The sequence below is a fragment of the Polyodon spathula genome, chromosome 2 (assembly GCF_017654505.1).
Source record: "Polyodon spathula isolate WHYD16114869_AA chromosome 2, ASM1765450v1, whole genome shotgun sequence".
Taxonomy (NCBI): domain Eukaryota; kingdom Metazoa; phylum Chordata; class Actinopteri; order Acipenseriformes; family Polyodontidae; genus Polyodon; species Polyodon spathula.
This window is the reverse complement of record NC_054535.1, coordinates 64,254,995-64,270,733: the sequence shown is the minus strand read 5'-3', so window position 1 is coordinate 64,270,733 and position 15,739 is coordinate 64,254,995. Positions and strand designations below refer to the sequence as shown.

Below are 15,739 nucleotides of genomic sequence, written 5' to 3'. Positions count from 1 at the left end.
GGTTTAGTGCTGGCCTGTAGAGACAGCTCCGGATCGTGTTAGCTGTCTAATAAGAACAAACATGTAGATTTTAGACAAGGCAAAACAAACAAAACATGATAATAATAGATTCTCCTTCCAGTTCAGCGTTAACCATACAAAGGAACAGATCACCTCGCTACGTCCCCTTGTGTACCGTCAAAGCCCTGCCGATTTCAATGTACTGTAGATACTGTATTGTTTTGATTATTTAAACGAGTGATTTACGGTATTGTATGATTTAAAATGTATTGTTTAAGTGTAGTTAAACGGGGGGGGGGGTGTTATTGTATGAATATGAATGTACAGTATGTTGTGTTATTTAAAAATACAATGTTTTGTTTGTTATTGTGTGGCAGCATCGATGGGGTTGAAGCCCCATCCCACAAAACTCGTGTAGACTGTGACCATCTCCGAAATTGATTAATTGCGTGTTAATTCGGAGCCTGCCTCTTTTGTTGTTCTGTGTGGGTGTTCAGGAAGGAGGAACAAGAGAGAGAGAATGAGTTAAAGAAAACAAAAATGAAAACAGAAGTAAACAGGTCCTACGGGTTCTGGAAATCGCCAGTGTGGTAGTTGTTGTTATTTTGTTTGGTGTCAGTGTTCATGATTTGTTTTTGGTAAATGTTTTATTTTGCTCTGTGAGCTGTTCTTTTTTGTTCAAATATTTATTTTATTTTATTTTATTTTATTTTACAAAAACAGTGCTGCAGAGCACTTTTCACCCGAGTACCTGTCTGTGTTGTCTCCTTCAGCTGTCTGGTCTGGGAACGTCACTCCTCGGCTACCCTGTCACATGGCCCAAAATTAACGAAGCACACATAAACTGCCACATTTAAATGCAAAATGCTCAGTGTCGGTGTTTTGAAAATCTTCGCCTCCCCCACAAAATGGGCTACCTCAATTGAACAATAAGTAGGTCATTTGGAGAGGCAGAAACAACCCACGTTGACCAAATAATTGTACATTTGAAATAGCCAATGTGGAGCTATAATGTTAACCTCAGTACTCTCCCTCTGTTCCTGGGTTGTTCAGGAAGGTTAGGAGCCTGCACACTCCATCTAAAAAAATGTGTTATGAGTGCTGCCATAATGCTCTTTCCTATCCTACACTTTTTCTGACTTTTTCTTTGAGGCAAAATAAGATGAATTTGAAATCAGTGTTATTTGTGGACCCTCAACCCTGTGGTTGTCTCAAATGCTTGATACATGGCCCTCAATGTACTGATATAATATATAATGGATGAATTATAGTATTAGATGTCACTCTTTAAATCGACCTGTTTCATCAAGGTAAGCCATTTGATTTTATTCATTACAATGTCTCCAATTGTCTTTCAATTAACAGTACATGCCTCACTTAGGTGAGAAAACATTTGCGATGTCTTGCTGTCTTGCTTTCTTATTTTCAGATGCACACATGCATATTTTTTTCTTTTGCACTGGCGTTAAATATAGGGTCGACTCTTTTTGTTTTGCTTTGGGAGCGGGAGCATGGATGACATGGGTATGAATGTTCAGTTAACAACGAACTAGGAAAGCGAGTCAAAGGTTAACTGCCTAACTTGTTTTAATTGACTATGATTATTTTGCTGGCACTACAATTAGGGAAATTACAATGCTTATATTTACGTTTGCTTGGCTTGGGAAGTTGATGGGTGGCGGACAGCGGGGTGGTGATATAACAGGTACAAATAGCATTGTTTTTATATTGAAGATATTTGTTCAAAGAAAATAGCTGGCGGTATGCAAGGGTGGTGTTATAAAGGGGGGCAGTATAATGCGGGAGAACTGAATCTTTCTTATTTAATATGTTTGTGTCATTTGAAAAAGGTAGATATTCCTCAGCATGAATGAATGGGTCTCTCTAATGCCAATACATTTCCAATGACCATAGTGGGCTTGATAATGTGTATGGGTATTACAGATATTAAAGTTTAGCCTTTGAAGTTCCAGAAGCAGGTAAAAATGTAATTCTGTGTGTTGTCTGTCTAAGGATGATATGCCTATGAGAAGAGGTAGACAGAAGACTACCAAGAAGGGGGAAGAGGAGGTGGACATTAACTTGGATGACCCTGAAATCAACCACTTCCCCTTTCCCTTCCATGAGCTCACGGTGTGGGCCGTGTTGATGAAGCGGCAAAAGATGGCCCTGTTCTTCTGGCAGCATGGTGAGGAGGCCATGGCCAAGGCCCTGGTGGCATGCAAGCTGTGCAAAGCCATGGCGCACGAGGCATCAGAGAATGATATGGTAGATGACATATCACAGGAGCTGAACTACAATTCCAGGTTGGTGTGCATGTACACATCTGAGACAGACAGGTGCAATTCAAGAGTAGTTCAATTAAGTGTCCATCACATTACTGCCTTTATTTTGAAAGACAGAAAAACCTGGAGTATTAATTTGATTGTTTCTTCTGATTATTCTACTTAAGTAACAATGTCTAATCCTACTTGTTTTGTTTTTTACACGGTGCACACATTTCACCAGGCTGAATGTTTTTGTTGTTTTTTTTTCTGCTTCTAATCACCATGATTTCCCACCTAATTATTTTTTTTTGTATTTCTTTTAAATTATTTCTTCCACATTGACTTTTCCTAACAGAGATTTTATTGGCATCTCTGTCCATTCATTTCAATTCCAATTCCCAATTTCTTAAATTATACTTTTTTGCTCTTTTGCTATGTGGTGAACCTGCTCAATTGCTCAGTTTTTGCTTTCATCGTCACATTAAAAAACCAATATGATGAATCAATTTAGTATATATTAGGGGTGTACTGATATTTGTATTTTCGAAGTAATTAACTTTAAGAAATCTGAAGTTGTTAGGTATTAATTAAATGGAATAAAACATGGTAATTACTCAACACAAAATAATGTGGCCCCACTGGTTTCCTTTGTTTGCACAGTTGTTGAGTATCAATCAATGCCAATCTGGCAGTGTTATTTTATATCGAACCTGTCATGATCAATCTAACTATAACTCATTTATTTTTTATATGAAATAATTTGTATTTCAGTTTCCTTAGAAATGCATCATCTCTGCAGTTAATTGTGGAATTGTAGTCCTGGGCAAGGTGTTCTCTTTGATTACATAGATATTCCAGTTTCTACAGCATAACTCCTGAGTTAGGTTTAAGGAAGGTCGTATTTACATGACAAATCAGTTGCATTTGCTAGTTTTGCCAATGTCAGTGCCCGATATGAGAACACAATTGGCTTCCATGTGAAAGTTAATAGCCACTGATTGGTACACAATCGTAAAGGTGGTGGAAGGTCAGCTTTTTTTTTTTTTTTTTTTCCAAATATACACATTAGTGATTTGATTACTGAAATGAATACCTGCCAACAATTACTTCTTAAAGGTAATTACTCTGAAAATACGAGTATCAGCACACCTCTAGTAAATATCATGAATGTTGTGATGATTGCTGTGCTTGTGAAGCATGTGCTTGGGAAGTATGCTCTAGTTTTAATTTTGTTTTAGCAATTCATAGTCAAGCCAACAGCTTCCTACAATAAGCACTTTTATTGTCTGAGTTTCTTATATGCTGGAGTCAAAATGGGGCAAATAGAATACAATAAATAATAATAGCAAATAAATAATAATGTGCTTGAAATAAATACAACAGACACAGTAAGTAACTGGCATGTGTGTCCTGCAGGGAGTTTGGTCAGTTGGCAGTGGAGCTGTTGGACCAGTCCTACAAACAGGATGAGCAGTTGGCCATGAAACTGTTGACTTATGAGCTGAAGAACTGGAGCAATGCCACCTGTCTCCAGCTGGCTGTGGCAGCCAAGCACAGGGACTTCATTGCCCACACCTGCAGCCAGATGCTGCTCACAGATATGTGGATGGGGAGACTGCGCATGAGGAAAAACTCTGGACTGAAGGTAAGCTCAGGGGTCCTTATTCAATATTTTACCTAACATATGGCTGGTTTTACAGCCCTCAGCACTAATCTTTGACTACCGTATCTGACGTAAAAGTACAATAGTTCCAGGTTAGTGATAATAACAATAGCCCGTAATACAAAACTTAGCTGTTACTGTTATAAACTTGTCCTGAGTATCCCAAGCATAGCTTCTAATCATGAAGGTATTGAGTATAAATCCCCTTTTCCAGTTCTGGCTCCACACTGTTGTAATTCTCATCAAATTCAGAATCTGCCCTGGCTGTTGCTACAGAAACATACTGGAACATATAAATACCCACAAAGCAACACACCCAAAGAACCATTCTGACTAATTGAGGGCCATTATAATAAGATACTACACAATTATTGACTTCTTTCGTTAATCGCAGACAATCGGTTATTATGGGCGCTAATCTTAAATGTATACTAAACTGTTTCCTGATTAGTTCAGATCTGTCTCTTAGCATTATTACGCAACCCCATGCAATAATTAGTCACTGTCTGCTGCAAATGCTGTTCTGTTCTGATACTGCCCACATTGCCTTTTTTATTTGTATTCTAACCTTGAATATCATACAATTGCACTTCTTTTTTTCTTAAATGTGTCGACTGGATTTTCTGTGCCTAGACTGGTTTTTCACCATTTCAATAGCACAGACTAGCTTCCAGGAACACTTTGATTATGCCCAACAAGTCTTATTGTTTTTACGAGTGAAACATTCTTTGTTTCAGTGTGGATTTATGCACTGATTTTCACACTCCACATGGTGAATACAATAACTGCATTGAATTTTCACAAGTCTTCTCCAAACTTTTATTATAGACTCTTAGCCTCCAATAGACATTTTGAGTATGATTTGAAAAACGATGGATTTTATAAACATGTTAGCCTATATACATGAAATTATGAGATTAATATTAAAAATATCTAACACATTTAATGTATCTACTACTGTATTTCCTGCGTTATATATTTATTTATTTTTCACTTTGTCATCTGCACAGGTCATCCTTGGACTGTTGTTGCCACCCTCGATCCTGAACCTGGAGTTCAAGAACAAGGATGAGATGTCATACGTGCCCCAAGATCAAGAAGCCTGCCTTCAGGAGAAGGAGACAGAAGAGACAGAGAAGCCAGTGAAGGAGAAGGAAGAAGAAGACATGGAGTTCACAGTAAGATCATACTGTGGGACGAAATACAACTCCGTGGTGAGAGCACCCACCTCAGCCCCCTTTACCCCTCGGCTTCTAAGCAATAGGATGGCTGAACACGGGTATCTGTCTAGATACGTTTAGGGTTTAAACAGAAAAAACTTAAAAAGCAAACACAGATTTTACTGTTCCCTTTCACGTAAGAAATGTAACCATTTCCGAATGGGTTTTAACCTCTTTAAGAACCGAAACCTGAATAAATATATCAAAGCCGCTCGCAGAGCCTCTGTGCTGCAGTCATGCCCTCCCCCCGAGGGTATAAAAGGGCTGCACGCACAGAACTCAGCGCCATTTTTCTTTTCAAGAACTGACCTGACAGGAGAGCCTATTCAGATAAGTACATGTTTCTTTTTATGTTAAAAATGTTCACATTTATTGTGTTTTACACAAATTCTATGGGATATTACAAATAATTGCTGTATAAGTTTGACTAATTACACGTATATGTGCACTACCGTCTGTTGTTTGCTACATCCCGCTGCTGCCTTGTGCCCGGCGTGAAGCCGACTGCTTGAGTCGCTTCTTCCCTGCGACTTTGGCTGACTTTGTGCTCTCCCCCCAGGCAGCAAGATGGCTGCCAAAATGGAGTATTTGCGCCAATGCACCACAAACGTCTAGGTGCTTACTACCATTCACACTGCCTACTCTCTGCAGTTCAAGTACGGCCCCCTCCCTTTCGGGACATTACGCTATTTGTATGATACACCCCCTCCAGTTGGAGGAAGGGTTCTACTCCAGGTACTTCCTGCTGGCCTCAGACCAGGGGTGTAGTCGAGGGAAACGCATACTTTTGCTTGGAGCAGCGACACATCTATAATGTTGCTGCACCTAAGACTCGATGCGGAGAGCTGTGTGTTGTGGATTACAGGTACAGCCAAACCTGCACAGTGGAGCTACAGAAGGGCGGTCCCAGCCCCCGAAAGTCACATGAAGTACTCGGTTGGCTGTTCACATGAACACAGTGCAAAGAAACGTAGACTGGTGGAAGTGGGAAGAGGGTTTTGGTTTGCTAATCTGAATATGTTTCATGCAAACTGAAAGTTTTATTTTGTTTTATTTATTTTCACTTGAGAAGCGTCTTAAATTGAATCGTCAGGGAACCATTGTCAACGTTGTGGGCTTTATTCCAGGGTGTATCTGTCAAGGACATTTGTAATGCAGCGGTTTGGGCTATTCCCCACACCTGTTCAAGGTTCTACAGACTAAATGTCGTGGATCCTCAAAACCCTGCCTGTAACTAGAGTGTTAAGTGCGGCTTCCGAGTCAACTCTTACAACACAGAAATTGAGGTGCGTTTCTCCCTAGCTACTTGTTACTGGGGTGTCGAATGGTAATGCACAAGGCAGCCTCAGCTTAGCCTTGTATCATTCCGGTCATGCAGCAATCTTGCCCTTGCATCAGCTTGGGTAAACTGACCCATTCGGTAATGGGTACATTTCATACTTGAAAGGGAATGCGCTATCATAACCCTGGTTCACAGAAATAGAAATGTAACCCATTAACCTTCGAGATCACTACATCCTTGCAGCAAAAATTATGCTGAGTTCTGGCGTGCAGTCCTTTTATACTCCAGCTTTGATATATTTATTCAGATGTTGAGTCTTGAAGAGGTTAATAACCTTTTGGTAATGGTTACATTTCTATTTCAGGGCACCAGGATTATGATAATAACCTAATGTTTTCTACACATGCCTAATAAACAGTAACAGGTTTAGATACTCAAGCAATTACAGGTGAAATGTTTATTTAAATAAACCAAACAAGTTGTTTTAAGCTTGGTAAAAATTCCCCCCAAAATATATTTTTTGCCTTGCAATGTTTATTTGTTTGTTAATTTTTTTTTCCAAATATACTGTATTTTTAATCCACTGTATTTTACTTCAGTTCACATTTCCACATTTAAAGGGATTGGACAACAGGACAACAGACAATGTGAACTACATTACGCACTCCTAGAAAATGTTATTGCAGCACTAGATGCCTTTCTTATTTTTCAGTCATTTTGCTCGTTACCAGGGATTTGAACCGAACCGGAATTTTCGGCTCCAGTTCCGAACGGCTGATTTCATTCCGTTCCTGTTTAAACTAAATAAAATATCTGTTCATACCGGTGTCACAGGAAATAAGTTAGCTGGGAAATAAGTTAACATGGTCCTTTTTGAGCCTTTCTAGCATGCGCGAATCTTGGAACTTAAAGGCAAGGTTAAGCCGTCAAGTTTTTATGTCTGTGAACTTTAATTCAAATCTTTCCAATGTGTCTACTAAATTGTCTTAATCTTAAAAATGTTTTTAGGATCTTTATTAAAAGCTGTTGTAATATTAATAACATATTTTAATTATTATTATTATTATTATTATTATTATTATTATTATTATTATTATTATTATTATTATTATTATTATTATTATTATTATTATTATTAATATAGGTTAACTTTAGGCTACGTAGTTTACAAAGATTACATCTAATCGCTGGCTATATTATAGGTTTTCTATAGGTTTTCTTCGTACATGTGCTTGCAATATATTTGCAAATATTAGCGAAAGTGAAATAAATACAATACATGCATTATTTTGTATATTGGTTATGACATAAGCAGAAATAATTTATCATTTGTCGAGCAATTTATTTTTACATGTAATTATATTTGTGTTTAAAATGTAATAAGTTTCTAATACGACTGTTGTAGGATAGCCGGGAGGACAGAGACTTGGAGACAATAAAACTGTAGTGAAAGCGTTGCTGCGCTGTTTTAATCCACAAAAAAGGTCAAACAAAACACAAATCTCACACAAATTACACTTACAAAATAACTGGCACAAGGGCCAAAACAGAAGTTTAAACAAAACAGTTCAGGCTGGGCAGAGCCTTCACTGAACGAACAAACAAACAAACAAACAAACAAACAAACAAACAAACAAACAAACAAACAAACAAACAAACAAACAAACAAACAAACAAACAAACAAACAAACACCCCAAAACACCTCCACCAAACAAAGTAATTTCCCCCTTTTTATAGCATGTGGCTGGAGCCTAATTATCAATTATTCAATTAGCTCCAGCCACATTCTCACATGTATTTTGGCAGGGATAGGAAATTAACCCCATCCCTGCCATCCTCCACCAAATCACCACCCCACAATATTTACAAACAGGACCCTGCCCTGCCACAACGACATATTATCTGTTATTTAATAATAGGTGTTAAGTTTAATTCCCAATTTACAAAGACATGGCAAACTCTTACCAGAGTTGTCATTTTAAATTTGTAATCACCGTGGATATTTATATTAGGTTTTCTTCGTACAAATAATACAGCAAAAGAGAAATAAATACATGTATTGTATGTGTTGAAATACTGTATCAGAAATCACTATGCATTTGTCTTGTAATTTATTTGGATGTGCAATTATATACTGCGGCAATCAAGCTATCAACCAGCTTTGAAATGCTGGTCAAACTATCAGACACATAACTTGTAGATAGTTTCCCTGTTTCAAGCAGTAAAATTCTTAACTCCAGGAGATTTAGAACTGCACTGGAATAAAACGAGCTATGAAATACACTCCAATTGAATGAATACATATATTTTCAAAAAGAGTGAGGAAATGGCATTTTGAGGGAAAACTATAATCGAGCAATCCCCTTGCTAAATTTGTGCCTCGCAAAAAAAAATAGTGCTTTGGCACAAAATGAGAGATATTCCAAAATGACACAAAGCAGTTGTGAGACATTGGAATATAACAGTTTTTTGAGCAATTTGCAAATCTGTTTGTGCCTCGCAAAACCGACTGCGCATTAACTACCAATATAGCAACTGCACACAACAGCCAAGTGAGCATGCAGAATGATTGACAGTCACCATTAGTAATGGCATTACCCCGACAAGCTGCTATCATTGGTGTCACCACACTATGTACCGATATGACAACAGATGAGACCACACAATATATCGTGCACACATACATACAGGACCATTCAAATACACAATTGGCTCCACAGCTAGGCGCTCAAGTTTTCAAATGAATGAACTGATAATGCCACTGTTTTATGAATGCGGACAGTATTGTATCACAAGAAAATACTACATAGGTTTCTTTTAAGGCCAGCTGATCAGACATAGCTGTATGTTTTTGAAGTAAAATTTTAAAAAAGGCTCTGGATACTGTGTTTTTTTTCTAAAATGATTTTTTTTTACATAAGTCGTGCCTTGACAAAGTCTACTGTGGTAGCACACACTCTGATTTGTAAATGTAACTAGTTTATTCACCCATAAAGTAAACATCAATCAAGCATTTTTATATACACAATACACAGAAATGCGTTATGTTATTCATTCTACTCATCCATTTGAACATCATGATTAAGCCCAGTTTGTAAGGATTTGAGTGTCGCCAAAATGGATTTTTTTTTTTTTTTTTTTTTTTTGTAAGAATAATAATTAATTCTAAATACGCCCCTAAAATGTTAATTGTAGCCTACTATGATTTCTCAACAAATGAACAGTCTCTGTACAATTAGCAACATCGACATTCAAGACTGGACAGCTGCATAACGACCAAAATTACAGTTAACAGACCTGTTTGTCCTGCCTCAGCTAACTTATGAATGGACGGCTGCAGAGAAAATACAGGTCTTTGATTGGTTGATCGTATCAACGGTCTGGATTTAGGAAAATGTAAGCATGCCTTTCATAGCAAGAGTGCCCTGATGGTGATTGGCTCTCCGAAGTGCAGCTGCTCACCCCTACACCAGTAATACGCACCAACCTATGGAATAGTCAAATAAAGCAATGGGCCACAAGATGGGTGTATGATGTATTTATACAATTAATTTACAGATGTGTAGCAACACACAGCAACGATAACAGGCAGGACCCCCCTCCCCTCTTCATCCTTCTCTCAATCTTCATTTCTATACTTTGATGGCACAAGTTATATGCTGATATGCCTGTGGAGCAGTGAAGAACACATATAACTGTATATGTAAACACATTACCACTGTCCATCATATCAATACAGTGATAAAACACATACTGATCTGCCCATCCGAAGGGGGGGGGGGGGGGGGAATTGGGGTTCTGTATTATTGTACGTTTGTACTATTGTACCCAACTCCAGAGTGGACTGTTACTCCAACACTATTTGAGCCAGAGGTGCGCAGTTATTGGCACTAGCAGTGCGCAGTTATTGGAACTAGCGCATTGCAATTATTACGCAGATATTGGTATATTCAAACAAATGAGGGCTTTCGTCCAATTCAAATTTGATTGTGATATGTGCATATTGAATGTAGACCTAGAATACATTTGCATCTCATGTTTATATTTACTGATGCATTACCATATGCTAATAGGACCGTATTAAAGGATCAGAAGGAAGGCAGTGTAGTGTGCTGGATAGAGGTGAGTGCATGTTTCCACACTCGTCTGTTGGGCATGGCAATACGCTATAAACATCACTATGATATGAACATGTTATATATGTTATGGAAACAAAAACGAGGCTTATTGCTTGGATGTTTTTGCCGCAAATTGACTATGGTGATGCAGTATTTAGGTTTGCATCACCATCAACTTTAGGTAAACTGGACTCGCTATATCATGCAGCATTGAGGTACAATACAAATACAAGATTTAATACTCATCATTGTATATTATACGATTTGGTAGGCTGGACTTTTTTGGCTTTATGCAGGTTGAAGCACTGGTATATTCTGGTATATAAGGCTATTCAATGTAAATTATATGAATATACTTGTTTAAATGAATACCTTATAGCTTCCCATAGTAACCATAGCCTCAGATCTCATTCTTTTTTGCATTTTAAAATCCCAAATGTGCGTACTGAGGCTGGTAAAGGATTCTTTGCTTATTATGCCCCATGGTCCTGGAATGAGTTCCTGTCCAAACTAAAGCTGCAGACCCAGATATCTTTATTGCAATTTAAGAGTAAACTGCATGATTTTGTGACTGAGAGTTGTAATTGTTTTAAATATTTGGCTACTTTTCTGTATTTTGAGTGTTTAAATGTGATTTCTCTGTGTCTTAATTGTATTTTATTGTGTACTTGTTCTTGTTGTCTTGTTGACTTGCTGCTACCTGCTTGGCTAAGTCTCACTCGTAAAAGAGGTTTAGCCATACAAGTACTAATATATTTGTGCACAGTTTTTGCAAAGGCTTTGTTGGGCACACAAGTCGTCATTTTATATACTATAGATTATAAAACGACGACTTGTGTGTCTAGAGAAAAAACTGGTTTTCTGAATAAGATGTTGTGACAAAGTGCCCGCCCCTGTGTGTATTTTTTGTTATATGTTGCGTGTAGTGTGTTAACTGTTGGTGTATAGTCATTGGTACACGGGTCTGTGTAAAACGAGTGTTTAAAATGTATATTTCTATTTAGGCACAAGGATTGCACAGCACTTCACGTGCAAGTAAAATGTATGTGAGCACAGGGAATTGCATTTTATTAATTCACGTGCAGTTGTACCACGACTCCAATTGAATGATTGATTAGCAGTCGAGTCTCGGTACAGCTGCATAAAAGCAGCATGTTTTCACATACTTGGGGTTGTGTGTTTGGTGAGTGGAGAACGGGATTGGAGACGGAGGTAATAAGTGTATCGTATAATAATAATAATCGTTAAATAGAAACTCACCGAGTGTTGTTTGTACAGTCCGTTTTGTTTGTCTTTGTTTTGTCGACGAGTGCCGTGTCCTGTATTTTTGTTTGTTACAACCTTTTTATTTTCTGTTCTGTTTATTTATTAAATGCTGAGCGAAAGTATTCGCTCAGCTCCACCAAACTCCACCTCTCTGTTGCTTATTTCCTGGCTCTGGTCTGATGCCACCCACTCCAGCCGTCTTTGTGACAGATGTCTACAAGGGTTAGTATTCCGATAGTTTCCTAATACTAAGTGGGTATTTGGTATCACGTTTTAGGAATACTGATATCCAGAATACGGACTGATTCATTGGGAATACCCTGTTTAATGGCATGGAATAGCTATTCAAATTTTCCACTATTCCGAATACAACTGGAATCCTGATAGAACAGGACAACTGGAACAGGTGCCCAGGTAGCAATATGGGTGCAGTCAATTGCACCTACCATGCACGTCAGTTGTGTAACCTCATAAAAACCCAGCATTGTCTCCTCACTGTTTGCTGTGGTAGTGGAGAATTAAATATGTTCCTCAGCAAGTCGCAGCAACGCAGTTATGAACCGGTCGAGGTGGCGGGTCACGGCTGACTGGGTGATCCCCACTGTATCACCTGCTACCTTCTGGAAGCTGCCGGTAGCCAGGATACACATACAGACAGACACTACCAATTGCGCAGACAAGGCATGACTGCGCAGATTTGTTTTGGTCAGGTCATCATGCAGCATGTGGCATAGATGAGTCGAGAAGAAACCCGGACACGATTTGCTCATTACTGAGCTCCTCATATGTGTACTGAGGCCGGTACACCCTTTCAGCATATTTTCGCCTATGTCGGGGTTGCTGTTGCTGGGTGTGCCTTGCATCATTCACATCCACATGTTGATGGACACGCTGCATGCTACCCATGTTTCCCATTGTTGCCTGTTTGTAGTCAGTGCTGAAATGGTAGTGTGCGCGAGGAGTTAAGGTAGTCCTTTTACAATCCCTATTCTGCGACTCACAAACCTGGTTTTGTGCTTGGTGCATACTTTCGAATATACCAGGATCATGAATATTGTCAGCCACTCCCCCCATATTGCGCGATGCATGCGTTTTATTTCTGCACAGTGCAAAATGGATTGTGATGCGCAAAAGGACGTTTCGAATATGGCAACTTGGCACAACTTCAGGCCATTTGCAACGCGCATTACCCCCATTTTTTTTTATCTTTCCTGCTGCAGTACCTTTCACTTTCTTTTTTGTCATTTGCTTCTGAATCTTGTCTATCTTTTGAATGACCTTTGTGCAAGTTTTCTTTTTGGTCCCAAATGTAGATTAGAAATAGCAGAGGCTGATCCCTGTGGTACTCCACCTTTTTCTCATTCTGAAGGTTTTTTTTTAATATCAGGCCCAATGAGTTCAGTTTTCCTTCCTAGCTTTTAAATCTAATGGATTTTGGATCCTTATCGATACTGAAAACAGTGTATAGATTTGGTTATGTATATCCAATCTGGTATCAAAATATTCGCATTGGACTGGACAACACAGATTTACAGGGCTAATGAAAATTCAAGTCAGATTAAGGGTGTTATGAGAAAAACAAGTTTTACATCATTGATTTAAAAATTAGGTAATTAACTTCAAAAACCTTTGTAGGTAATATACACCTGTGGCAAGCTGGCGAGTGGATAGAGGCCCAGAGACATACTGCAGTTCAAAAAAATAACTATTTTATTATAAACACAAAAATGAAAGGGCAGAAGGGCCAAAACAAAGCGATTTAAACACAGAAAGAAAGACAAAAAGCAAAACTTACAAAAATAACAATTTCCAGGCTGGGCAATGCCTTCACTGGATTCAAACTTTCCAAACAACCAAAAAACCCACCAACCTGCTTCCTCAGCTCCCTTCTCCTCTGCTGGGAGGCTGAGGCCTCCTTTTATGCCAGATGGCTAAATGATAATTGAATAATTATATTAGTTGATTACTCCCACCTGACATTTCCCTTCAACATAAAGTAGATTGCAGAGTGGCACAAGTAGGCATTCACAGGCTAAGCTGTGAAATATACACACACACTTCTTTTCCTGCATATTAGCACATATTGTGAGGGCAGCTAATTGAGATCATGGCTCCATCAAATATGCCATTTGCTTTTTTTTCTCCATTCTGTTCCACCTTTCAACTTTGTTGAAAAAAAAAAAAAAAATTCGCATTGGACTGGATAACACAGATTTACAGGGCTAATAAAAAAAAAAAAAAAAAAAAAAAAATTCCTGGCTGGTGAGTGGATAGAGTCCCAGATACAGACTGCAGTTCAAAAACCCCCGAACCTGCTTTTCCTAGCTCCCTTTCGCTCTGCTGGGAGCTGAGGCCTCCTTTATGCCAGAGGGCTAATGACACTTGAATAAATAATTATTTGATTACTCCACCTTACTTTCCCTTCAACGTAACGTCGATTGCCGAGTGGCCAAGTAGGCATTCAACAGCTAAGCTGTGAATTACAACACCTTCTTGTCCTGCAATTAGCACATATTGTAGGGCAGCTATGAATCATGCTCCATCAAATAGCCAGTTTGCTTTTGTTTTTTCTCCATTCTGTTCCACCTTTCAACTTTGTTGAAAAAAAAAAATTAAAAAAAAAAAAAGGGCTCTACATCTCTGCTGTATATTTGAATATAAATAATACCAAAAAACATCTTTGTAAAACATATCTCTTCAAAGCATTATATATTTACCATAACCTACATATTTCTTATTGCATAGCTATTCTGTTTTAAACAGAAGATATGCAGAAAAAATCCTCTCCAAGTAATCAATTACATATGAACAATTACATACGTTTTTTGCAATATTATTCCTGAAAAAAGTTATTTCTACACAATCGCATGTTGTGCTACTAATATTACTAAGTAACACAACAAACAGCTTTAACCATGTAATATGTAATTATAAGATATGTATGTAGTCTGCATTTCCCCCCTTTATCTATTCTCTTTTATTATGGGTGCGTTTATAAGTTAATATTACAGCTCCCTTTGATGAAATGTCAAACATCGTCTTTAAAGCCACCGTTAACTGAAACAGCTTTCTATGTGAAACAGGGGAGCCAGAACCGGTGGGGTGAGAGGGCCATGGCTGTCCCACTTTTTAACAAAATAAACATATGCGCTGTGGGAAAACAGTCGGCGCTTTCTCGTATCCCAGAGCAAGCTATGCTCTCTGTTTGATGTCCCATGCAGCACTAGAGAAACGCCTTCCCAGAGCTTGGTGCGCGTGGCTGCTCTCAATTTGACATCACGTTGCCACGAGTAACGCCTTCTCCAAATCTTTGGGAAACTTACCAGCAACATCACCTATTTATACTCTAGTTGCATTTTGTTAGGATTTTTATTATTAGGCTTCCTAGCTGAAGGGTAGATGCCTTTGAGACAATGTACCAGAAACAAAAACAGATGTCATAGGTCACATGGTTCAGCAGCCATATTGGATTTCGAGGAGATTGTTAAAACATCTACCTATTGAAAAACACTTATTGCAGGGTTTTGAAACTTGTTTGGGGATAGTCCAAAATTAAATGTTGTTCATAAGAAGCTGAGTAGTTTTGTGGTATGGCAGCCATGTTGGATAACGTAATAAAAATACAGTAAAAACATAAAATCGTCAAAAGACAAACATCTTCTCGGAAAGCGATTATTTGATTGAAACAAAAATTGCTGTACATGATCTAAGTATGGTTGGCTTTTACGCTTGTTTAATGGAAGTTGCAACGGTAAAAAACATGGCGGCTGACATCCTCAGCATTCACAAATGGCTTACAAAAACTACAAATTAATGTACGCTCTATTAAAATAAATACCTTGATCTTTACCTTTGACCACTCATTAAGGTCAAATGCAAAACTACTTTATAACTCCTTAGAGTGCAGATACTGTCATGGTTA

General features: G+C 38.3%; 1 protein-coding gene across 1 annotated transcript in view; it reads left to right on the top strand.

The window, feature by feature from the left end:
* The window catches only part of LOC121299106 (transient receptor potential cation channel subfamily M member 3-like), a 300,327-nt gene that overhangs the window by 220,345 nt on the left and 64,243 nt on the right, over positions 1 to 15,739 (top strand). The window contains exons 15-17 of the mRNA XM_041226653.1: positions 2,014 to 2,306; positions 3,684 to 3,912; positions 4,941 to 5,144. Of these exons, the coding sequence (XP_041082587.1) occupies positions 2,014 to 2,306; positions 3,684 to 3,912; positions 4,941 to 5,144 (726 nt within the window). The remainder of the gene's footprint in view (positions 1 to 2,013; positions 2,307 to 3,683; positions 3,913 to 4,940; positions 5,145 to 15,739) is intronic.